The sequence below is a fragment of the Capra hircus genome, chromosome 13 (assembly GCF_001704415.2).
Source record: "Capra hircus breed San Clemente chromosome 13, ASM170441v1, whole genome shotgun sequence".
Classification (NCBI taxonomy): Eukaryota; Metazoa; Chordata; class Mammalia; order Artiodactyla; family Bovidae; genus Capra; species Capra hircus.
The window spans coordinates 50,775,033-50,799,551 of NC_030820.1; the positions used below are offsets into that span (position 1 = coordinate 50,775,033).

The following is a 24,519-nucleotide window of genomic DNA, read 5'->3' on the forward strand; positions in this document are numbered from 1 at the left end:
ATGGTCTGGGCTTGCGTCTGTCTTGGGGACACTTCGTTTCCCTGTTCCGTTTGATCCTTGCTCTGGTGGGACAAATGTTGAGAGAGTGGCTATAGCCCAGGCCCTGACCAGGGTGAGGGACAACATCTGTATTTAAACGTTGCCTAATCTGCCTGCCTCCTTAAGTGCAGGAGACTTAGAGTCGGGTTCAATCCCTGGGTCGAGAAGATCCCCTGGAAGAGGCAATGGCACCCCACTCCAGTATTCTTGCCAGGAGAATCCCATGGACAGAGGAGCCTGTCATGCTGCAGTCCATAGAGTCACAAAGAGGCGGACATGACTGAGTGAGCACAGGCTTGGGGGCAGGAGGGATCTTCAATGCACCAATGCCTGAGGGTGGGTTTGAGGAAGCTGGGCCTTGCAGTACTTAGAAGCTTTGGGTCAGTTGGCTAGGATAGAAGGGAGGGAGCCAACAGTCCCTGGAGGGCCAAATTAAGCTAGGTGCCTGGGAACTAGGCTTATCAAGGCCCATTAAAGAAGATCCTTGCAGGAGAGGGGCAGGAGGGCAGAAAGAAAAGAAAGTTGGGGGCAGCCCCTGTGGTACAGGTTGGAGTTGCAGGGGTATCCCTTGTATGGTGCCTTAAGAGGGGAGTCCTCTGCACCTTTCAGTGTTTGGCATCTCCAGTCCTGGTGGCTATCCTTGGGAACAGTGGCAGGGTAGAGGTGAAATTGCTGGGGACACTTTGCACCCTGAAGAGGTTGAGGATGTCAACCACTCCCTGTGTGGTACCCTCTAGAGGGCCCCCCATCCACTGGTAAGACAGCCTGCTCTGCTGATCCTACCTGCCTTTTCTCTTCTCACCCCTCCCAGGCCCTTCTTCACTGAGGCCCTCAGGCCCCAGTGGTTCCAGTGAGGGGAGGGCCTGAGCTTGAGCAGGCTGGCAGCTCTGGGCCCCAAACCGGTTTTCCCACCTTTCCTGAGGCTGGCACATCACCCCTCTGTTTCCCTGCCCCCACCTCGTTGCAGTTCCTCCTCTCTCCACCCTGGAATGTGGGGGGTGGGGGGCACTTATCCACATCATCTTTTTAAACCAGAAGGTGGAGGGGGTGTTCCACACTTTCCCTTCCACACCTCTGGCACTCAGGGATTCCTTCCAGGCCTTGAAGGCTTCAGAACTAAGTGAGAGCAAAAAGCATCTGGGATTCTCATCCCCACCCTGGCCCACGTCTAGTCCCCATCTGAGGTCTGGAGGATGAGAAAAAGAAGCCCAGTCTACCCCCTCGCCTGCTCTGGAGTAAATGGGCGGGAGCAGTAGCCTTCTCCCTAGGTGCCACTGGCCCATCCAAGTCCCTCACCTCAAATACCAACAAGGCAAATTCCTCCATTTGTCTGCTGCCAACAAGAATGCCTCTTGCTGGAACTGAGATCATGTCTTTAATGATAACACCAATCAACATGAATAGGGCTCTTCCTGTGTGCCAGGCTCTGTGCTAAACACTTTAAATACTCACAAAGCTCCTGTGAGGGGACTTACTTCCCTGGTGGTCCAGTGGCTGAGAGCAGGTCTCTGGTCAGGGAACTAGATCCTACAGGCTGCAACTAAGTTTCATGCTGCAACTAAAGATCCTGCTTGCCTCAACGAAGATAGAAGATCCCCCCAGGCTGCAACTAAGACCCGACACGTCCAAATAAATAAAATATTCTTTAGAAAAGAAACCCATATGAGGTAGGTAAAACCATGAGAAAACATGTACAGAAAAGTGCCCAAAGCCAAATCACTAGTCTGTGGCAGAAGCAAGCTCTCTTCCCCAGGCTGATTTAAGTGTCCCTTCACTAAGACATTCCTAGCCCTGTTTTCCTAAAGGAACTGGTTACTGACTCAGTTTCTAACTTGTAGAATAATAGCTCTTGGAGATGAACGGTGTAGAAGTGTCTACAGGAGCTGAAGCTCCCGTTCTTACAACTAACTCCTGTTCCGCCAGTCCCAAAATACAGATCTGTAAATATCCTTCCCATTCTCCCTATTACTCCTTTGGGACAAATAGATGAGAACCATATCCATTTGATGAAGAAAGAAATAGGGTTAAGGGTTTAAATGACCTGCAAAGACACTGATCTTGAGGTCTGGTTCTCTCCCTGGGAATCTGGGTTACATGTTAAATGCCCCACCAGGACACTACTGGGGGTGGGGGTGTAAGGGGCAGTGGTATGGAGATGGCCCTATGAGCACAGAGCTTTAAGGAGGGACCTGGCAAGGACTGTCACACAGCCTTCCACAGTCCAGATGTGAACCAGCTGGTGACTAACAATGGACCCCCAGATAAAGCTGACAAAACACTGGGCTGCTGCCTTCACTTGGGACTAACTGCTGAAGGACCCTGAAGGGGATCCTTGTTCTGAAGACACTGATGCAAGGATTCTGGAGGCCTGGTTGTCTTCGGCAGTTCCCAGAGTGGGCCAGTGTCTGGTCAGCATTTGGCAGAAGTGGTTTCTTGGGAGGCGGGGAAGAGAAACCGCCTTTTCAAAGTGAGGCCTGAAAGGAGGTAGCGGCGAGGGCGGGGGGGAGGGAACTACAACTCCCAGAAGTCCCTGCTCCCCGGCGAGTCAGTTTCGGTTGCCATGGTTTCAGAAAACAATATGGCCGCTCCCAGCTGGGACGTGAGTCTGGGTTAGAGACGCGGCGGCGGATCTGGGTCGCAGCAGTGACGAGAGAAGAGGGTCTTGAGGGCTCGTGAGGTTGGCCCTGGACGCTATACAGCTGGAACGGCTTGACCTTTCCGAGGGCGCCAATGGCGGGCAGCGTGGATGAGGAAGCACTGCACCAACTGTATCTGTGGGTAGACAACATCCCTCTGTCCCGGCCCAAGCGAAATCTGTCCCGGGACTTCAGTGATGGAGGTGTGTGCTCCAACGTGTGTAAGTGTGTCCGCACGCACGCCTGGGTATGTCCTGCATGTCTTTGTGTCAACGCCTTCTGTCCTGTATGTACGTGTGTACAGGGTCTATGTGAATACATGTCTCTTGGTGTTTGTGTGCTTGTGGCAGAGGGGTTAGATGTGGGTTAGTGAGAGGGGTGTCCAACTATCTCCTGAGATTTCAATTGTGGACGTGTGCATCTGTGGGAATGTGAACATGTGTATGTCCATATTTATGTATACATGTTCTGTGTTTATGTTCATGTTCATGTTTACGTGTGTGGGGTGTGTTGTGTCTGTGTATGTGTCTATGACTCCTTCCCTGGACTTTAATGACTAAGACGTGTATTTGTGCATCTGTGTGTGTGTGTGCGCGTGCTTATTCCTGAATTTTATATGTCTTGTGGGAGTCTGAGCATGTGTTTGTTCATATGCAAGTTGATATGTTCTGTCCTATATGTAAGAATGGGGGTGTTGTGTGCCTGTTTCTTTGTGATTGTTTAGGTGTCTGTGTGTTGAAGACCCTCTCCTGGGATTTTAATGACAGAAGTATGCATTTCCCTGTGTGTATATTGATGCATATGTGACACTTTGTGTTTCCATGTATACATGTGTTGGTAACTGTCTCTTGGGACTCTGGTGATGGCCCTATGTGTCTGTGTGTGTTTCTACATCTCTGTATCATTGTGTGTGTGTGTGTGTGTTTATGTCAATTCCTAGGATGAGGCCCCAGGCTCCTGAAGGTTTTCTTGGAGACTCATTCTCTAATAGGGGACTAGAGACCTTAGTTTTCAGATGCCCTGAGTTAATGGCAAAGAGATGAAGCTCCTCTGGAGAATTTGTCTCTGGCTGATCACTGTTCTTGGTCTCTTACCTCCCCTCCATATATCCTTACCCTTTCCACATTTCTACCTCTTCTCTTGGCCCCACCACTCTGCCACCCCTGATTCTCCCACCCCACCCATTCCTTCTCCCTCTTCCTTCTTCCTTACCCATCTCTACACCTTCCATGTCTGCTCCCACCTCCTCTCTCTCAGTCCTGGTAGCAGAGGTCATCAAGTTTTACTTCCCCAAGATGGTGGAGATGCACAATTATGTCCCTGCCAACTCTCTCCAGCAGAAACTGAGCAACTGGAGTCACCTGAACAGGTAACAGAATACCTGGGCACACTAGTGGGATCTCTAGCCCCTAGCCTAGGATCTGAGGAAGGGTTGCCCAGCCCTTCGATCTCCTATGGTCTCCACAGTCCAGGCTGGTGGCTGGGGTGGGGAGGACAATGCAGACAGAATCTATCTGGTAACAATATCAAGGGACTCTTCTTTGGGGGAGGTGACAAGGATCCTTGAGCCATACATGCTCTGGGCTCAGGTTGGGTGCCCTTCCATTCCCCCAGGGCTGTGCACTGAAGGGCTACCACTGCTGCATCTCCTTCCTTCCCCCAACCCCTCACATCATCCACCCAGGAATCAGTCCACCATCCCTGTGTCTACCCCCAGGAAGGTGCTGAACAAACTGAATTTCTCTGTACCAGAGGACGTGATGCGCAAGATAGCACAGTGTGCCCCAGGTGTGGTGGAGCTGGTGCTCATTCCACTGAGGCAGCGCCTGGAGGAGCGTCAGAGACGTAGGAAGCAGGGCATCGGCTCCTTACAGGTGCCTCCTTACTCCAGCTTCTTGCACTGTTCTAGTGGAGTTTCCCAGGCAGCAGAAAGCTCTGCCTCAGTGACAAGTGTGGGAGAAGGGTGCCTGGCTAAAGGGAGCCCACAGCGGGAGGGATGTCCTTGGGAGTGGGCAGCCCAAGTTCACTGCAGACTCTGGGCCGTTCTTACAGGAGCTGGCTCCCCAGGATGGCACTGACTACATAGATATGGGTAAGGTAGCCTTTACTTGCCTTCCCTTCCAGGAAGAGCTTTTCTCCTGTCCTTCCTTCCTGCGGGGTAAGGGGTGGAACTATGGGGAGGGGCAAGACAGGAAAATAGGACTCCTTCAGGGTTATTCCTATACTTGCCTTGTCTCAGGTTTGTCCCAGAAGGCCCGAGGGGAAGGTGTCCCAGACCCCCAGGGACGGGGGCAACTCAGGTAAGGAAGCTGGGAGCTCCTGACCTTACCAAGCCTGATATTCTCTCTACCTGGGAGGGGAGGGTGAGGGTTGCATCTGGAAAGGTAGGGAAGTCAGGGATGAAGGGATTTCAGGGACAGTGGGAGAGAGGGAAGGCTTGGTTGAGGGACACTGAAAGGGTGATGGTGGGGTCTGAGATCCAAGCCTCAGCTAAGCTGCCTCTCACCCCAGGGAGGGCCGACTGCCTGTGCCCCGGCCTCCAGGGGACAGCCAGGCGCTGCAGAGCGACCCGAGCTTCGTCCTCCAGATCGCTGAAAAGGAGCAGGAGCTGTTGGCCTCGCAGGAGACCGTGCAGGTGAAGGCGCACTGGGAGGGAGCCGGGGAATTGAGGCCTGGGAAGATGGGCAGGGGGCAGCAGGCCACTGGACTTGACTTCTGTGTGGCTTGGCCTAGGTCCTGCAGATGAAGGTGAGACGCTTGGAGCACTTGCTCCAGCTCAAGAACGTGCGCATAGAAGACCTCTCCCGGAGGCTCCAGCAGGCAGAGCGTAAGCAGCGGTGAGCCTGAGAGATGCCCCCTTATCCGCCAGAGCCCAGATGTAGCAACTGACGCATCCACCTCGAAGGGCAGACGAATGGGCGGGCGGAGCCAGCTGCTCCAGTGAGCCTCCTGGGACACAAGCGCCCCCTTGGGGTGTGAGTGAGCTTGGGGGGGCAGTGGGACAGGAACCCTCCAAGCAGAGCCCAGGAACTGAGCCACTCCTTCCACTCCATCTGGGTCAGGAGAATGGACCGCTTTCCAGAACCCAGAAGCCACATGCAGAGACCTGGCATGCACCCCAAATCAGTGCTTGACACCAGGGAGTCTGCCTTGGTGCTCCCAGTGCTGGGCCCTAGGGGGTGGTCCTCTAGCTTGGTCCACACCCCTAGAACCGGGTCCCCACCCAGCTCTGGTGACAGCAGTGTCTACATCCAGGCTAGTTCTCTGTACCATGGGTCAAAGGGGAGGCTGTCCAAGACAGCTGAGGGGCTTCCTTGCCCTTCCTGGGCACTCACCTGGGACCCAGCTGAAGGCTGGAGAACACAGCAGCTGAAGAGGAAGGGGTGAGGTGTGAGCTCAGCCATAGACTGTGCCTTCCAGTTGCCCTCCCCTCCCACAGCATATGTTGAGAATGTTTGGGGGATGTGGAGCTGAGTTGTTCCCATTAAAGTTATGGTATCCTTCCTGTGCCTGCTTTCTCTTCTCTGAGGGAAGTGAGTTCCTGTCCCCCTTGTGTTATCCCCACCCCTTAAGTGAAAGAGCCTTGTGGGCCCAGGCTGGGGCTCAACTCTTGGGGAGCTGGACCCTGCAGTGGCCACTTCTTGGTAGGAGGTTGGTTTTGTGCACTAGGACTGCCTGACTTCTAACTCTTAGAAGTCTAACTCTTAACTAAGTCAGGCCTTAGACTGACCCCCAGACTTACTCTGTCTTCCAACATTGCCCAAACCCAAGCACAAATCCAGGCTTCCGATTCTTCCCAAATGTAGCCACAGAGTCACCCTCAACCTTGCTTATGGACTCACCCCTAAATGTGTATGACTTCTGACCCTGCCCACAGACTGACCCCAAGTTCTGTGGACCAAGACCAAGCTTGACTCCCAACCCTGACCAAGATACCATGGCCTTGGTGTGACCTTAACTTTGATCATTACACTGCCAGTAACATTGAACATTTGAATATCCTGAGATCCCACAATTCTATTCCTAGGTATATATTCAGCATCACTTCAGTTCAGTTGCTCAGTCGTGTCCGACTCTTTGTGACCCCATGGACTGTAGCACACCAGGCCTCCCTGTCCATCCATAACTCCTGGAGTTTGCTCAAACTCATGTCCATCAAGTCGGTGATCCCATCCAACCTCTCATCCTCTGTCATCCCCTTCTCCTCCTGCCTTCAATCTTTCCCAGCATCGGGGTCTTTTCCAGTGAGTCAGTTCTTCACACCAGGTAGCCAAAGTATTGGAGCTTCAGCTTCAGCATCAGTCCTCCCAATGAATATTCAGGGTTGATTTCCTTTAGGATTGACTGGTTTGATCTCCTTGCAGCACAAGGGACTCTCAAAAGTCTTCTCCATATCCAGCATATCCAGCATATTCAGCATATCCAGGGAAAACTTAAGTTCCTGTGTTTTGTGACATGTGTACTGCGATGTTCATATCAACACTCCTTGTAATAGCAGAACTGAAAAGAACTCCTATTAATTCTACCATTACAAACTTAGTGACTTGAACAGCACACATTTATTACCTCATATTTTCTGTGAGAGAAGAGTCCAGGCATGGCTTAGTTGGAGCCTCTGGTTCAGGGTTTCTCACAAGGCTGCAGTCAAAGTGTTGGCCAGAGCTACCGTCTCATCTGAAAACTGGGGAAAGATTGACTTCTGAGTTCAGTTGGTTGTCGACAGTTAAGTTCTTTGTGGGCTGACAGACTGAGGATTTGTTTTTTACTGGCTATTGACTGGTGGCTGCCCGCATTTCCTTGCCACGTGACCATCTCCAGTATGATAGCCTACTTTATCAAAGCCAACAAGGGAGTTAATGGAGTCTGTTAGCAAGAGGGAAGTTATAATCTTATCTAATGTAATCGCAGAAGTGACATCCATCACATTTGTGGTAGTCCATTTATTAAAAATCATTAGACTGACTTCCCTGGTGGTCCAGTGGTTAAGAATCCACCTTTCAATGCAGGGGACTCAGGTTCAATCCCTGGTCAGGGACGGAGCCCACAAGCTGCAGAGCAACTAAGCCTGGGTGCCACAACTAGAGAGCCCGTACTCTGCAACAAAGATCCTATGGGCTGCATCTAAGATCCAAGGCAGCAAAATAAATAATTCATTAAGTCCAGCCCACTTTCAAGGGGAGAGGTACACATAGGTGTGAAAATCAAGAGGCAGGGATAACTGGGAGCTATTTAGAAGCTCGTGACCATGAAGATGAAGAAACAATGAAAGGATAAAGTCGATAATAGTGTTATTTCTGAGAGAAAGCAGAAGACTTATTCTATTGTTGATGGACAACTGGGTGGTTTCCAGTTGGGGGCTATTACAAATGATGCTCCCACAAAGATCTGTATACATGTCTTTTGATGTGTAATTAAGAGTGGAATTGGTGGGTCACAGGGTTGGCATTTATCAGCTCTATTAGATACTGCCAAGCAGTTTTCCAATGAGGTTATAATTGTTTAATTTTTATTAAAAGGAATGAAGTCCAAGGAATTCCCTGGCAGCCCAGTGGTTAGGACTCCAGGTTTTCACTGACAAGGGTGCAGCTTCAGCCCCTGCTTGGGGGAACCAAGATCCCACAAGCTGGGCTGTACAGCCAAAAAAAGAAAAAGGAAAAAAAAAAAATGGAGTCCAGAAAACCATGTGTTTGAAGCTGGAGTGGATGCTTTACATATGCTCAATCTGTTCTCCTAACCTGGAGTTGCTCATAAATCCTCCCTTGCTGGCTCACCCTATTCTTCGTACACAGGCTGTTGGACTTTGAGGGGGGGCAGTTGGGTACCTTCTACCCTGACTTCCTCCTGGCATGAAGAATCTCATTTCCTCCTGGAGGCTTTCTGGAACCGTCTGCACTTGCACTGTGGTTTTGCGGCCTTCCCTGGGAGCGTGTAACATCCCCAGATATGGAAAGCTCTGTATTGCAGGTCCTCCCAACTGACCAGTTAGCCAGACTGCCTAGTGCCTGGGAATGTGAGGAATGTTTGGCAGGGACAGGAGATCACAGTTCTTTTTGTCTTTTATCTCCCACCCTAAACTGTAAGTGCCTTTAATTCCAGAGCCTTGCACAGTAACTTGCTAGTCACATACACTTAGTAAATAGTTATTGAAAGGAGGTGACAATTAAAAGTCCCAAGGGAAAGAAAAGAAATAATACAGTTAGGTGTTAGTCTATATGTCTGAAAGAGTCCATACCAGGGATGATTTTCAGAAGCTGACTAGAAAAATATAAAACAGGAAGGCCTTAACCTGGTCTTGAAGGGAGGGTAGTTTTGCCTATGAGAGGAGGGAAGGTAGTATAAGGAGGGGATCATAAATTCAGATGTCTACACAGACCCAGAGGTAAAATGTCAGAAAATAGGGACTGGTGAGGACTATGGTAAATCGAGGTGTCAGCCTTTGGTGCCAGGCTAGAATTGAATCCATGTTGTTCAGTCAATAAGAGGAAGAGGAAGCAGAGAAGGAGGAAGAATTAGACTTTTTTTCAAGAGTTTAGTTTTTTTTTAATTAATGTATGGCTGCATTGGGTCTTCCCTCCTGTGTGTAGGCTTTTAGTTGCCCTGAGCAGGGGCTACTAGTGGTGCAAGGGTTTCTCACTGCAGTGGCTTCTGTTGTTGCGGAGCAGCACAGGCTCTAGGTGTAGGGGCTTTAGTAGTTGCAGCACCCAGGCTCAGTAGCTGTGGCCCAGGCTCAGTTGCCTTGAGGCATGTGGAATCTTCCCAGACCAGGAATCGAACTGTGTCCCCTGCATTGGCAGGTGGGTTCTTAACCACTGGACCACCAGGGAAGTCTGAATTAGAATTTTTTAAAGCCCATATGTGTAGGGAACTAGGTATAAGGAAGGTTGAGAAGTGCTTGCAAACGAGACTCTCAACCAGGGCTGAACATTCTTGCAAACGAGATGTTCAGCTAAGAATCCTGTTTGTTCCCATGGGAAAAGAACATTTCTTGCACACAAGGATGTTTCTCTGATTCCTCAAAAGGAACAGACCCAGGGACAAAACGGATTCTAAGTTGATAAGGAAGTTCCCCAAAACAAAGTCTTAGCAGCAGTAAATAAGTCAAGGTAAAGGTTATCTCGCCCTGCGCCTGCGCACTGTATAGTCTCTGAATCATAGTGCTTGGCAACTTGCCCTGTAGGTTGTTGTGCAAGGGATATAAAATAAAGCAGCTGTTAAGAAGCAAGTGTTAAAATATAAAGATTCAAACCACTCTGCAGTGTTGGTGTTTCATTCCGCCACCAGCACATATGGACTAAACAAAATATCTATAGCTTACACATCGTCTGCCACCTTGAAGAACAGACATAGGACTGCAACTGAAGGCGGGACAAGTGGGACACATGGACTGGTGGGGTTGGGTAAAGAGAAAGCATCTGGCAAGAGTAGATGGGCTGAGATCAGAATGTGGAAATCTCCCGATGATCGGTGATCTCAAACACCAGAGGGTTCACGTTTCACCCAAAATGATGCTAAGAAGTTTGAGGTTTTTCTGGACACTCCCAGAGCACTGAGCGCTTTGAAGCAGGGTAGGATTCACTGGAAATGATAGCTCAGGAAGATCTGTCAACAATGTGTTAACCAGGGACCAGAAGAAAGGTTAGGGGTCACAGGGATCCAGCAGAGGGTAGGAGCCTTGGAGGTTCCCCAGAGGCAGTGACCGCGGTCTTTCTGAAAAGCTGGCCTTCAGCCGCCCATACCATCTCTCTCCTAGTTATGCTGTTAGAAGGGTTCAATCCCCTCGGGTACTTTAGGGACCCTGATCCAGCCAGCGAAATGGGGAGGGGGGGTTGTTTGTTCAAGGACCTGTAGGCGGAGCAGTGGCTAAAACCCTTAAAGATCCGACGGCTACGTTTCTGCTCCGAAGGTTCTGTGCAGGCCCGCACCCTGGGACGCAGAGCTAGGCGCATCCTTCTGACATTGCGACTGCCTCCATAGAGACAGCAGAGGCTGTGGTCCCCGCAGCCGCCTGCAGAGGTTCTCCCAACCCCCACCCCGTGAGGCCTTCTTTGTTCTGATGCATTTCAGGGCCAGCCGGGCGCCCAAGATGTGTCTCAGATCCTCAAGGGGGCATTTCCTCCGAGGCAGGGAGATGAGACGGAAGAGGAAGATGCCGAAACCAGAGATCGCAGAGCGAGAATGGAGGGTTCTTCCGCTCCAGGACAGGACCCAGCGATACCCGTATCAACGGCCAGGCGGGCTTGGAAGCCTAGGGGAAAAGGCAACCTTCAGGTGCCCCACCTAGCTCTGAGCCCCACCTTATGGCCGCTCCAGGGGGCAGAACCCGCGGGACGCCCCTTCCAGTTGGGCGGAGACGGAAAGTGCAAACCCCAACGCTGAGAGTGGACGCGCGTTCAGCCCATTCAAAGTTGCTTCTTCCTTCTCTGGCTTCTGAGCGATTCCGGTCTTTGGTTACGGCGAGCTCGAGGGCTAACCTCATCGCGAGAACTTCTCGGCCCCTGGGGCGTGGGCTCTTACGGCGCAGCCGCAGGGCCTCCTGACGCAGAGGCGCATCACCCGTTGGCGGTTCTCTGGCGCCCGCTTATTGGTTCGAAGCGCCCTCGCCCCACCCCCCCGTCGACCAATGGGCGGGGAAGGGGCGTGCCCTGGTGGCGGGTGGCGGCGGCGCGGGGCTCTCTCATGTTCGGCGTTGAGCCCCGGCAGCTGCCGCGGTCTCCAGAGCTGCCGCCGCTGCGGTCGTCCCTGACCGTCGCGGCCTCAGGGTGCTTCCCGCACGGTGAGACTGCTCTTCCTTCTGCCACCTCCCAGTTTCATCCCGCTCACAGAGATCCCCTCCCAATCGAGCCACTGTTCTAGGTAGTCGGTGCCTGGGACCCCTCCGGCTGGAGCTAGAGGGCTCTGCTGTCGGGGCCGGGCCAGGGAGGGCTCCTTGGCACCCGAGCTGGGGAGGTATTAGGCCCCAGGGCCGCAGGTGACCGTTGGGTGGTAGAGTTGAAGTGTTTTCCGCGGGGCGCTGTCGAGGGCACGTGTGACACAGTGAGGGTGGGGGCGTAGGGTCAGCGCCGCCAGCAACTCCCAGCACCCCTCCCCCGCATTGTCATCGCCTCGCTGGTGACCTTGGACGAGTAGTCTCGCTCTGACGTCGTGTGGCTCGGCACCTTCAGGGAGGAGGGCAGTGATGTTGGGGAGTATGGGCTCGCGAAACTACTGCGTCAGCAGAGGTGATAGTGGGACAGAGAGGATTATCTCTGAGGGACAGAGCCGCCGTCTCGCAGCCCGGGAGGGATGTGATTGGGGTGGGTGGGGTGGGGGCGGTGTCCAGACTCATTTGTCCCCTTAGAAGATGAGGATAGGATGGGGATGGAGGGTGGAGAGGATACAGATTCATATACCCAGGCCCCTGATGTCTCTGGGAGCTTGGCGATTACCACCCTATTGTCACAGAGCAGGAGGCCTTCGTTTAGGTTCTGGACCAGTGTTTCTTTTAGTGAGCAGGGATCCTGGTGGACTGAAAAGGGAGACATTCAGTTGCTTTTCCTGTTGAATCTTGGCTTTGGGAAGTGTGGGTAAGGCGTTTCTCTGCCCAGGGAGCTGAAGCAGGTCAGAGGCAGCTGTTGCCCCCTGGACCTGGCCTTGCCTGGGTGGGGATTCAGTCTGGAGGCTAGAGGTGTCTGAGCACTCTCAGGCTAGAGGGATTGTGGGGAGGAGATGCTGGGGAGAGAAAGGCAGCATTTCTTGGGGAGACAGGATGTGAGATGGTGGGGGTCCTTTCCTCAGTTCAGCCCCACTCCACCCATTTTTGAGAGAGAGAACACCCATACTTAACCCTTGCAACTGGCCTGCTGGAGAAGGAGGAAACGGAGTCACATCCAGACTGAGTTGCTGTAAAACTGCCACAACCACTCCTGACCTCCAGCCTTGCCTTTCCAGGCCTTGTTCTAGGTATGCAGGCCCTAGTGAGCTGGGGCTGCTCTCTTGTTGCAGAGCATAGGCTCTAGGCACATCGGCTGTAGTAGTTGTAGCACGAAGGCTCAGTAGTTGCTGCCTTTGGGCTCTATAGAGCATGGACTCAGTAGTTGTGCCTCACAGTTGCTCCTCAACAAGTGGGATCTTCCCTGACCAGGAATCAAACCTGTGTCTCCTGCATTGGCAGGCAGATTCTTTACCACTGAGCCACCAGGGAAGCCCCATGCTTGAGCTTTGAGGAACAGCTTCTGTGGGATTGGGTGCTTAAGCCAGGATTGAGCCCAGAGTTGGGGTGGGGAGGGTAGGACTTGTACAGTTCCTGGCTCAGAAAATACTTGAACAGGTTGAGAATGGGAATTGAAGAATGAATGAGAAACAAGGGCCCAAGAAGCATGTCCCTAACCACAAAGCAGAGGACAAGCTGGGGCTGGTCCTGTGATGCCTGGGACTTGGGGGCTGCAGAGAGGTGCTGTGAGCATGAAGCTGTGGTGTATAGGGCAAGAGGGTGGCAGGTCCTGGAGCTCTACTTTGCCGTGGACAGACTGTCTTTGGCCCCCTCTCCAGCCTTGGGCACCAAGTGTGGGACAGTTTGGAGTAGCAGCTAGCACCCTGTGTGCACAGCGGTAATCTAGGGGGCTGAGTTTCTGTGTAACTGTCTCTCTGCCTAGCTGCCATTTCCTTGTTTCTGTTCCTCATGCCAGAGGCACCAGTGGACCTGGCTGAGCCTTACTCTGGGTAGGATAACCTCGAAGCAGCTTTTCTCTCTAAAGCTGAGAGGGACCTGAGCTAGGAGCTCTCTATTTCCCAGAGAGAAGGTTCTAACAGTCCCTGAGAGAGTAACTGAGAGCTGAAGAAGACCCCCAAGGCCCTTATTCCAGCTTCTCAACCCTCCCCATCCCATGACTCTCCGTGGTACCACCTCTGACAGCTCATTTAAAGAGGGGGTGTCTTTTTTTTTTTTTTGCTGGAATGGGGGGAATTTCCCAGGATATATATTCTTCACATTTTCTTTGTAAGTCCTTCCGGTTGAGGGAGGTGGACAGTGAGCTCCCAACAGTCTGCTCTCTGGCAATCCCTGGAGAACTTGCTGGCCTGAGAGTGGGGGAGGGGGAAGGCAGATGATGAAAGGGAGAGAGAGGCCCCTCAACCCTTGAGCTGTTTTCTAAGAAGGCTAGAGCCTCGGGCCTGCCCTGAGGGCCATTCCTGACTGTTCAGGATTGGCTTGAAGTGCTTCTTTGATGCTGAAATTGCTGTTGCTTCAGAAGGCAGTCCTTTGGGTGATTTGTTCTACAAAGGTGGGGGCAGAGTGGCGAGTGCTGTCACAGAGCTTCAGGCACCAGCTGCACCAGACCCACGGAGGAAGAGGTCATTGCTGATTTATTCCTATGCTGCAGGTGAGGAAACTGAGGCACTGAGGCATGAAGTAACTTTGCCATGCAACCTGAATTTAAACCAGGTCTTTGGGGCTCTGCTGCCTCTTGGGGGCTGAGCTGCTTGGGCCACGATCAAGATTTGGCTGGCGCAAGAGGAGGCCTGGGGCTTCAAGCATGCCTGGTGTTTCTCTTTGGGAACAGCTGCTGCAGGAAGAGGCCTGATGCCGATTCTGATGAAGAATTGTGTGTAGCTCAGGGTCTGGCTCACAGGGGACAGCAACCAATGAGTCTTTCTGCTGGGAAAGGAGCTTTTCCAGCCTTCTCTGGGCCTTCTCATTCTCTGTTCTCAGTGCTCAAGGGTTACAAGGCAGTGCCTGAGTGCTTGCTCTATACTGGGCTCTGGGCAGTGCAAGAGACACAGGTCCTGCCCTCAGTGACCTTCCATTTCAAGGTTGGTGGTGGCAGTGGGGAGGTAACAGCTGATTGTGGCCAGGCTAGAAGATGCCCTGTGGGAAGCACCACTCTGAGATGGGGGAAGGGGAATGCCTTCCAGCGCAGGGGTTGCTAAGAGAGCAGGGTGGGGAGCTCTTCTGAGAACCTCTGGGCCCTGATGTGCTACGTCTGCCTAAAGGGCCCACTGAGGCCCATTCTTGGGCTCTGTTTAGTTTGGTCATTCATTCATTTAATGAATATAAACCTAACACAGCTGCTCCCTGCCAGATGCTGGGCTGGGTGCTGGGGATACAGGGTTTGGCAAAAGCACAGTCGCTACTCTTGTAAGGTGGGAGACAGAGATATTAAGTGATCCCAGAAGTGAGAAGGAATTCTTTTTGAAGATTTTCAGGCCTATCCTGGAATGGGAGGGTTGAGAATGGGTTGTGCTGCCTTGAAAAGGGTCCCCATGCTGAGATGTGGATGGGAGAACAGAATTATTCCAGGCAGATGGCCTGGGTGAAGGCAGGCAGGCAGGCAGCAGGCAGCGGACAGGGGAGGAAGACAGGTACAGGACCCTGCATATAAAAGCCCTAGGAGCCTTTGCTCACCAGCCAGTTTCATCCAGGCTTCCCAGGAAGTGTCCTGGGAAGGAAGCTGTTTCCTACTCCAGGGATCTTCCCAACCCAGGAATCGAACCCACATCTTCTGAGTCTCCTGCATTGGCAGGTGGATTCTTTACCACTGCGCCACCTGAGAAGCCACAAAATCATGATTGTTGTTGTGTAGTCACTAAGTCATGTCCGACTCTTGTATGACCCCATGGACTGTAGCCCACCAGTTCCTCTGTCCATGGGATTTCCCAGGCAGGAATACTCAAAGGAGTTGCCATTTCCTTCTCCAGAGGATCTTCCTGATCCAGGGATTGAACCCACCTCTCCCGTGTCTCCTGCACTGCAGGCGGATTCTCTACCGCTGAGCCACCTGGGAAGCCCAGGAAATGGGGGGAGCTTGTCATTTTTCCTCTGGTATAGAGATGTGGCTGGAGCAGCCTCTGTGCTAGGTAAGGGGAAGGCCTGGTCCCCTTGCTCTTGGCTGTGTTTCACAGGCTCTGAGTCCACAGCTTCAGGGGATGGCTGGAGTGGGTAGGTAGGGCAGGCTTCTCTCCAAGGGCCAGACTTTCTGGAGACAGCCTTAGGGGCTGCCCTTCTGGGACTGACCCAGAGTGCTGGCCTGGGGCTGTTCCTGCATTCCTGAGACTCTAGCTTTGCCCTTCCCTGTACCTCCTGAGGCTTCCAGTTGGGGGTGCTCCTCATACCCAAGCTGTTAGCCCTGCCTTTGAGGTGGGGCTTGAGCCTTGGTGGGCTTTGGTATTGGGAAATGGGGAGGGAGGTAAGGCCTGCTGCCAGGGTAGCTCAGAACCTGAGGGGCCTTGAGGTCATGCCCTCCACAGGCCCAGCGCCAACTCTGAGGCTACTCAATGGTTTTTCCTCATTCCCTGGACCAGCAGAGGTCATTCATGCATCACTCATCTCTACTTTAGTGTCTATCTCTGACAGATAAGGACACGTGTGTGCATGGGCGCTCAGTCTGTTGTGTCCAACTCTTTGCGACCCCATGGACTGTAGCCCACCAGCCTCCTCTGTCCATGGCATTCTCCAGGCAAGAACACTGGAGTGGGCTCCCATTTCCTCCTCCAGGGGAAATAAGGACATACTTCTCTACATAATCGAATTCCATTATCTCACCTAGCTGATCAACTCTTATTTCTTAATGTCGTCTAAGATCCAGTCCTGTTTATTAACATTTCCCGATTATCTCTCATGACTGAGCGATTGAACTGAACTGCACTGAACTGAGAAATGCCCTTCTACATATATTTTTCTTTTTGAAACTGATGTGGTGGGAAAAACCAGGTCAGTTGTCCCATTGAGTATCCTGCCTTCTTAGTCTCTTTGTGTATTAATTTAGCAGAGCATTTGGCAAACTTCTACTGTGAAGGGCAAGACAGTAAATATTTTAGACTTTGCAGGCTATGTGGCCTCTGTGGCAACTACTCACAGTAGTTTTAATGTGTGTGCTCAGTCATGTCCGACTCTTTGCAGCCCTGTGGACTGTAGCCTGCCAGACTCCTCTGTCCATGGAGTTTTTTTCCAAGTAAAAATACTGGAGTTGGTTGCCATTTTCTCCTCCAGGAGATCTTCCTGAACCAGGGATTGCTTTAGTGCAAAAGCAATTTTAGGTGGCAGTCCAGTGGTTAGGACTTTCACTGCCAGGCTTTAATCCCTGGGTCAGGGAATTAAGATCGTGTAAGCCGTGAGGGCACAGCAAAACAAACAAATAAAAGCAGTTTTAGACAACATTAAACAAATGAGCACTTGGTTGTGTGCCAGTAAAACTTTACAAAAAAAACAGGAAACAGTGGCAGCCCGACAGGCTGCAGCTGGCCCATCTCCTATCTAAAGCAACTTCCTTCTTTTATTAAAATTAGGTCACTTGTCTTGCAGAATATCTGGCCCTCTGGGTTTGTCTCCTTGCTTTTTTGTGGAGCCATTTAATTGGTTCTGCTTGCAGGCTAGACATTTGGGGCAGAACTGCCCAGTCAGGCGGTGCTGTGGCTTGGTGCCACTTCACTTCAGTAGGCTTACTTGTGCCGGTGTCCCATTCTGAGTGAGAGGAGACTGACCAGTGCAAGACTGGCTAGTACCACTTTGCTCCATGGCACACTTGTTCCCTTTAACCTGGGTCATCTGTCAGTGGTACTTGTGCATCTGTGAGCATCCATGCCTTCCTGGCTTAGCACCCACTGATTGGTGTTGCTTCCAACATTTGTTTTTGGGGGGGTTGCAGAATTATTTAGCATTCAGTCATTCCTTTGTTAAGGAAGAGCTATCCTTTAACACCAGGGCAATTTGGCTACAAGAAAGACCAAGAGACAAACTGAATTAATTCTCTTTAAGATTGCCAGTTTTCAGAGCAGAGAGTTAGGGTGTTGCTGTTGTCGGTAGTGACAAATGAGGGTTTCGATTTGTTTTGCTTTCTTCCTTTTTTCATAATCACTGTGAATGCTCTGATTTTATATAGTTCCATCTGTTAATATTCTCTTTGATGCTGAGATGGTCCCAGCCCAGTGTTTCAGAGCTGTGCTGCTTACACAGGCTTCCTGGGGGTACTTGCCATTGCCTCTGCCCTGAGGCTGTCCTTGGGGAGCTGAACTGGAGGGCCTGCCAATCAAGCCAGAGTCTGAACTGTGAGTTCTGATGGGTGGCAACCCTCTCATAGGTGCCTGTTCTGTTTATGGCCCTGTGTGATCACCAGGAGGGAAAGCTCTAAGAACATGTCTTATTATATAGTGAATAGTGAAATTGCTCAGTCGTGTCCGACTCTGTGACCCCGTGGACTGTAGCCCACCAGGCTCCTCTGTCCATGGGATTCTCCAGGCAAGAATACTGGATTGGGTTGCCATTTCCTTCTCCAGGGGATCGTCCGGACCCAGGGATTGAACCCAGGTCTCCTGCATTGCAGGCAGCTGCTTTAACCTCTGAACCCTCAGGGCATATAGGCCCCCGTATTTCACCCCCTCGAAACCTACTGTTAATTCTAACCTGGATTAACTTGTGCAGCAAGAATACTGTGACCTCTGGATGTATGATGGTACAACCTGTGTGTCTGGGCTGGGCCAACTCTTGGGTCACCAGTGCCAGAACTGGCCCCTGGAAAGTGCCAGTGAAGTCCCCTTCCTTTGCTGGCTGCCTCTTCCCACCAGCCTCAGGTCTGCTGGGCACTAGAGTTCTGGGCTCGTGCTTTGACACCCAGAAACTGCAGCTCAGTACATGCTGGCCGGGCTGTGGGTCAGTAGTGTGTCAGGCAAGGGTGAGGGCTCTTGGCAAATGTGGAGTGGGTGGAGGAGTAAGGGGCACAGGTACCACTTGGGCTACTGAGAGCTGCAGGGGTTTGGGTCCTTCCTAAAGGGAAACCTCTGCTCTCCCACCAGCCACAGGCCCATCAGTGGCCCTGACCCTTGCCCTCCCTTCTGCACTCCCCACCTGTCAGGCTCCTGCTGGTGTCCCTGGAGCATGGGAGGCTGCTGAGTGTGACCGGTGGTGTCCGGCAGGAGCTGCGTGTCTCACCCTGTGGCAGGGAGGGCGTCCATGGCTGCAGCCAACAAGGGTGAGTGCCTGCCTGGTCTGCTGGGGTTTGTAGAGTCTTACAGTGCACCCTGGTGGGAAGGGGTATTGTTGCATGTGGGATCTGTGTTGGCTGTGTGTGTGTGTGTCTGTCTGTCTGTCTGTCTGAATGTGAGGTATGAATTATATTACATCAGTAATTACACCAGTGTTTGTGCTGGGGACGCCCAGGCCCTAGCAGGGAACCTTGGTTTGCTGACCTGTGGAGGTGTGCTGCCCTCGTGGCCCCATGTCCCAGTCTCCCGGTTCCACTGTGGAGGTTGGTGGCACAAGGGGCTTGGTGTAAGCACTGAGGCTCTGAAGTGGGTAGGGCTACAGTAGGTTGTGGAAAGGAATTGGGGTTTCATTCAGAGTCCAGAAAGACTCATAGAAGGTTTTAGGTGAGGTAGGATATGAGGGTTAAATCTGAGGGACTCAGCAGGGAAATGTGGAAATGCCAGGTTGACCCCTTGGGCCTCCATTGAGTCTTCACTGTGTGCAAAAACCCAGGCAAGGACTGGCCCAGGCCCTCACCAAGCTCCCACTAATCTGCCTGCCTTAACTCCCTGACTGCCTGGCCTTGGAAAACCTGATCCAGTGAGGGACAGCTCCATGTGAGGAGTTAAGCGGAGGAAGGAAAGGTGTCTCTGGGAGGGGTCCTGGAGCCTCCCCTGGGTTCTTCTTACCTGCCAATGATCAGTAGTGAGGTTTAGAGGAAGCTGCAGCCCCTTCTAGGAGGGCTGAGTGTAGTTTTTGACCCTCTTTGTTTCTCCCACCCCCAGGCAGGTCCCATAGAGCCCAAGCCTATTCCTGTCTCTGCCCTTTTCCCCTCTCAAGGGGGTTAGCAGGAGGGGCAGGCAGAGGGCCTCAGGACTGGCAGACCTAGAAGAGAAGGCCTGAGAGATGGGGAGCTTGGAAATGTGAAGGAGAGCAGAGGGCAGGGTATCCTGAGCACTGGGGCTGAGTCCTGCATTGCCCAGGGTTTGGTTAGCGTCAGGACTGTCTCTTCCCTGTCAGCCCCATTCCCTTTAAGTGAAGGGTCATATTAGCTAATCCCTAAATCCCCCCATACCCTCTTTGAGGGTGTGCATTTTCTGTGGGAAGACTAAGCAGGCAGGGGCAGATGAGAATCTCAAGCCTTACGATCTCCATTGTCCAGTAGGATGTGGCCTTGCTCAGCAGTGGATGTTGACTGATATGAAGGGGCAGTCACAGGGGCAGGGCAGCGACATGGTGGAGTAGTTTCCTGGGGCTAGGAGAAGGCAACACCGCGGGAGCTCTCTCCCACTCTCTTGTAGGCAGCAAGTCCAGAGTCCGGAGTATCCGCTTCGCAGCAAGCCACGATGCAGAAAGCTCCCAGAGTCACGTCCACTTTGATGAGAAGCTGCATGACTCTGTGGTCATGGTCACCCAGGAGAGCGACAGCAGCTTTCTGGTCAAGGTATGTGCATACCTCCCCTCATCATAATCATCAGCCTTATTCCCTCTACCTTCTCCCTGGCCCTGCCCAGCTTCCTGGGCCTCTTCCATTTCCTCTAAGCTGGCTCCATCTTTGTCCTTCCCTGGGCCTTGGTTTCCCCATCTGTAAAATGGGAAGTGTGAGACTGTGATGAGATGAGTGCACTTAGGATATTACTTGAATGGGAGTGGAGCTGCTGTTATCATCAGCATCACCCCAGCCATTGCAATTGGAAGGCAGATGTCCAGGCTTTGGTGTCACAGGGCTGGGTTCAGTTCTGGGCCTCCTATTTTGGCTCTGTGACCTTGGGCAGGTCACCTCGGTTTTCCTTCTCTGAAGTAGAGACAAGTGACACCCCAAAGAACTGGAAATGGAAGGGTGTATGTATGTGAGGCTAATTATATTGATAACATGGTGTGACTTTATTTACTCTGCTTTGCCAAACCTCTGGCTGATTGAAGCTCTTGGCAGTAGTATTTATCACCCCTGTGATTTTCCCTTCTCCCTCTCTTCTAGTGTCCATACCTCGTACACCCTTGGCTCCTCCAGCTGCTGGGACACTGTTAGATCCCACATCCATTTGGGAGGGGCTGGAAGAATTCTCTGGAGGGGATGGATTGGAGGGAAACAGGGAGTGAGGCCTTAAGGTTGGACAGTATACCAGGGCTCCCATGTTGAGCCCCAGAAGGCATGGAGGTGAGCATGGTGGTTGGTGTCTGACCTATTGGGACCACCCTGAGGAGGGGCCCAGAGTCATAACCATTTCTGTCCAAGTCTAAAACCCTTGCTCTTTCTCCAAGAGCTGACAGTTTCCCCAAGGGAGCAAACAGAATGAACCCAAACTTTCAAAAATAGCTCCCTGCCTCCCATTGCAAAATCTATTCATGTCCATGGTAGAGAAAATTTGGAAGATAGAGAAAACTATAAAGAAATTTAAAAGTATCTGCAATCATACTATCAAGAAATAACCATGGTTAATATTTTTATGTTATTCCAGTTTCCTTTCTAGCTTTCTTTCCAAAAATGAAAAGCTGGTATACCAGTGTACACACTGTTTTTTGGTTGCTTCTGTTGTGATCCGTCTCCTGTTTGTTTCAGTAAATAATTTTCCATGAGATTTTACAACTGCCTGATATTCCACTATATCTGTCATCATTGATTTAGCTGGTTCCCTGTTCCTGGTGTTAACAGTTATTTCTATTTTGTACTGTTATAAACAGGGCAGTGATGAGTTTTGTTTTGTTTTTTTTACATCTGAGTATTTCTCCAGGGAAATACTGCAAGTGGTGCAGCTGGATCACAGGGTACAGCCAGTGATTAGCAAGTACAGCCAGAAAGCCCTCTTGAGAGGTGTGCCCTCTTTTAGCAGAGTGTTGGAGCCATAGGGACTGAGCTTTATCACACAGTGACATCATCCTGATCCTACTGAAAGGCTAAATGCTCCCTCAAAGGACAGGGCCATCCATTTCCTGAAACTGAGCAGGAGAGCGTATGCCCTGTGAGCTGTGGATACAGCACCCACATTGCCCTTCCTGGACTGGCACTCCAGTCAGCCTACCTGCCCAATAGCTACCCTGGCCTGTGACCCGTCACATGACTGGAGTTTCTGAGGATGGCAGAGCTGTGTGTATGAACAACAGAAGTTTCCCAGGCTGTGAATCAGGGCTGTTGGACACAGTGAGCCTTTGAATGGACAGGCATCCATGTTCATGTCCCAGCAGGGCAGGCTGGATTCCAGGTTCCATGACTGGTGCCAGTCTTGTGGGCCAGCCCTGGACTGACAAAGCTCGTCTAGAGTCTGTTTTTATGATTCTGACCCACCCTGCATCTTGTGCTATCTATGTTGCCTGGTGGCCCCACCATGAGTGACCAGAGGACCAGTGTCCCTGGGCACATGCTGATAGTGGTGGGGGCAAGTGGATAGCCTGTGTAGTGGGGTTTTGAGCCTTCCCTGTGGGCAGTGGCTGGTGCCTTGCTGTGTGGCAGAAGTAGCCAAGAGGTACAGGGAGGACTGTAGCTCAACCACACTGTGGCCTTCAGCCAGCCATTTCCTGGCTTCTATTTAATCATCTATAGAATGGGCCACCAAGGAACTTCAGGGCCCATGAGACAGATATGGGACAAGTGATAGGGGTGGGGTCCTTGAGGAAAGGGCCTGGAGCTGCCAGGCCAGGGGTGTGAACCAGCTAGAATGATGGAGGGAGTCAGAATCCCCTGGGATTGTCAAGGACGCAAGTGGAGGGCCCACAGGATCACCAGTGGTACAACCCGGGCGGACCCTGGGGGAGACTGTAAGTGAAGGTGGCTCCATCCCCTACCCCTCCTGCTGCAGGTTGGCTTCCTGAAGATCCTGCACAGGTATGAGATTACCTTCACTCTACCCCCAGTGCACAGGCTGAGCAAGGACGTCCGAGAGACACCTGTCCCCAGCCTGCACCTCAAGCTCCTCAGCGTCATGCCCATCCCAGAAGGTGCGTCCCCTGCTTGGGGTGCTGGAAGCTTGCCCTCCTCTAGTAGAGCCTGGGTGTGAGTAGGAGTGACAGCATGGGTACTTCCTTCCCCCTATCAAGGGCTGATGGGTGGCTCAGAAACCAGGAGACATGATGCCTCTTTATAGGCCTGCTGTGTGGCAACTTGGCAGGTCCCATGCCCCAGCCCTCACTCCTGGACAGAAGTCCACGGGCGCACACAATTGACCTATGTCTGTTCACAATTGACCTATGTCTGCTCACCGCCTGATGGTTACTTCAGGGGGATGGTGGGAGCCCTCTGAGGAACTGCTCTGGGCCTCTAGCCCTTCCTTTGCCAGGGGAAACCTACTGGAACCTCAGGAACTTTGGGCAGCTGCCTCCCAGCTCCCACCAGACCTGAAGTTGCTTTTCCATACCCTGCCACCTTCAGCACCCCTCCTCCCAAAGGCTAGCGAATCAGTTTCACCGTTTACAGAAACCCCAGCTTCAGTTTCATGTCTCCCCTACCTCCACTTCATGACTTTGCCCTTAAGTGGGTTGAGCAAGCCTCCTCAGGTCTTTGCCTCTTGCCACCTGATCTGCTCAGTCCCTGCCCTGCTCCTCCCTCCCTCCCCCATCACCCTCTCTCCCTGCCTGTGTTTTTGGGGAATCCCACCTCTTGCAAGCCTGAGTTTGACTTCTGGCCTACATGTAGAGCTCATTGAAGAATGGCAAGTTCCAGAGGCCTGTGTACCCAGCCCTGGGGGCAGGGGTGGAGGGGAGTTTGGGCCATCCTTGCTCCTCTAGAGGTCTTGGTGGTGGGTGGGGAACCAGTGAGTGCTGGGGGGCAGGAGGCCACAGAGGTGCTGATCGCCCCGGGCAGGTTACAGCGTCAAGTGTGAGTACTCAGCGCACAAGGAGGGCGTCCTCAAGGAGGAGATGCTGCTAGCCTGTGAAGGTGGCCCCGACACCTGCGTGCGCGTGATGGTGCAGGCACGCGTCATGGGTGAGAGCTTGAGGCCTAGGTCTGGCTAGAGGAGGGAGGCACCAGCTTGGCTACAAGGAGTTTCCACCCTCCTTGAGCCTGAAAAAGGGATCCTTGTTTTGGCCCATTCCCAGTCTCCTTGATGGGTGCCTTTCTCCCCATCCTCTAGCAGAGCTGGGAGGGAAGGTAGAGGAGTCTCCTTGGAGTAGGTGGGGCCAGGGTCTACCCTGGCATACTGACTTGTCGCCTGTCTTGCAGACCGACACCACGGCACACCCATGCTGCTAGACGGCGTCAGGTGCGTGGGTGCTGAGCTAGAATACGACTCCGAGCATAGTGACTGGCGCGGCTTCGACTGAGGCCCTCGGTGCCACCTGCCTCAGGGCCCTCGGCCTTAAACCCAGCCTCATCCCCCAGATGCTGCATGATGGTGCGGCTTCCTCCCCCTTCCCCAGGGTGGGTGTGCAGGCGGAGGGTCCATGGGCCTCTACGCTAGAGCCTTGCCCACGCCTCTCACCTCATTTAATGTGCCACCTCCCTGCCCCTCCAACGTCCTCTTCTCCCACTTTCTCCTGTGTGCCTCAGCCTCCTGCTGGAAGAAATGGATTGAGCCCCCAAGGAGGCTATCTGAGGAGGGCCAGGGGAGGGCCTGGGGTGGCTTGTACCACCCCCACCCCAGCCATAAGGGCTCCAGTCAGAGCCTAGGAGAGGAGGGAGCTGGCTCTGTGGTGGAGCTGCCCGTTACTACTGCTGCTGTCTCGCTTTAGCCACCTCTCTTGTCTACTCCGTTTTTTCCACTGCTGTCCACGGTGAGGAGGGAGATGCAGTTCCCAATCCCTACCCCCTAGGTCTGTGTTGTTTTTAAATGACTGGTTGGGATAAAGTCCTGAAGAAATAAAACTTCCAGTGGATACCAGAGGCTAGCAGGGTGTTTGTTCTCCAGGGCCCTGAGAATGCCCAGTCCTTGCAAATGGGCCAAGGAACAGTTTTGGCTACTTACTCTTTTTGGAAGCAGG

At 52.5% G+C, this 24,519-nt stretch overlaps 2 protein-coding genes across 2 annotated transcripts; both read left to right on the top strand.

Annotated features, from left to right (window-relative positions):
- Nucleotides 74–6,178, top strand: SPEF1 (sperm flagellar 1). Its single transcript, XM_005688196.3, has 7 exons — nt 74–2,878; nt 3,933–4,044; nt 4,393–4,549; nt 4,728–4,767; nt 4,915–4,975; nt 5,187–5,310; nt 5,409–6,178. The coding sequence occupies exons 1-7, from the start codon at nt 2,770–2,772 to the stop codon at nt 5,514–5,516; spliced, it is 711 nt and encodes a 236-aa protein (XP_005688253.2). The 5' UTR covers nt 74–2,769; the 3' UTR covers nt 5,517–6,178.
- On the top strand, nt 10,571–24,421 carry C13H20orf27 (chromosome 13 C20orf27 homolog). Its single transcript, XM_018057399.1, has 6 exons — nt 10,571–11,448; nt 18,497–18,613; nt 19,908–20,050; nt 22,401–22,539; nt 23,402–23,524; nt 23,762–24,421. The coding sequence occupies exons 2-6, from the start codon at nt 18,595–18,597 to the stop codon at nt 23,860–23,862; spliced, it is 525 nt and encodes a 174-aa protein (XP_017912888.1). The 5' UTR covers nt 10,571–11,448; nt 18,497–18,594; the 3' UTR covers nt 23,863–24,421.

What these genes read in the sequence shown, in the direction of transcription:
- SPEF1 (XM_005688196.3), top strand. Translation starts at nt 2,770, where the DNA reads ATGGCGGGCAGCGTGGATGAGGAAGCACTGCACCAACTGTATCTGTGG. An exon ending in CCGGGACTTCAGTGATGGAG is followed by an intron (nt 2,879 to 3,932) that starts GTGTGTGCTCCA and finishes CCTCTCTCTCAG; the next exon opens with TCCTGGTAGCAGAGGTCATC. An exon ending in CCTCGCAGGAGACCGTGCAG is followed by an intron (nt 5,311 to 5,408) that starts GTGAAGGCGCAC and finishes GGCTTGGCCTAG; the next exon opens with GTCCTGCAGATGAAGGTGAG.
- C13H20orf27 (XM_018057399.1), top strand. An exon ending in CGTCATGCCCATCCCAGAAG is followed by an intron (nt 22,540 to 23,401) that starts GTGCGTCCCCTG and finishes CGCCCCGGGCAG; the next exon opens with GTTACAGCGTCAAGTGTGAG. An exon ending in GGTGCAGGCACGCGTCATGG is followed by an intron (nt 23,525 to 23,761) that starts GTGAGAGCTTGA and finishes CCTGTCTTGCAG; the next exon opens with ACCGACACCACGGCACACCC.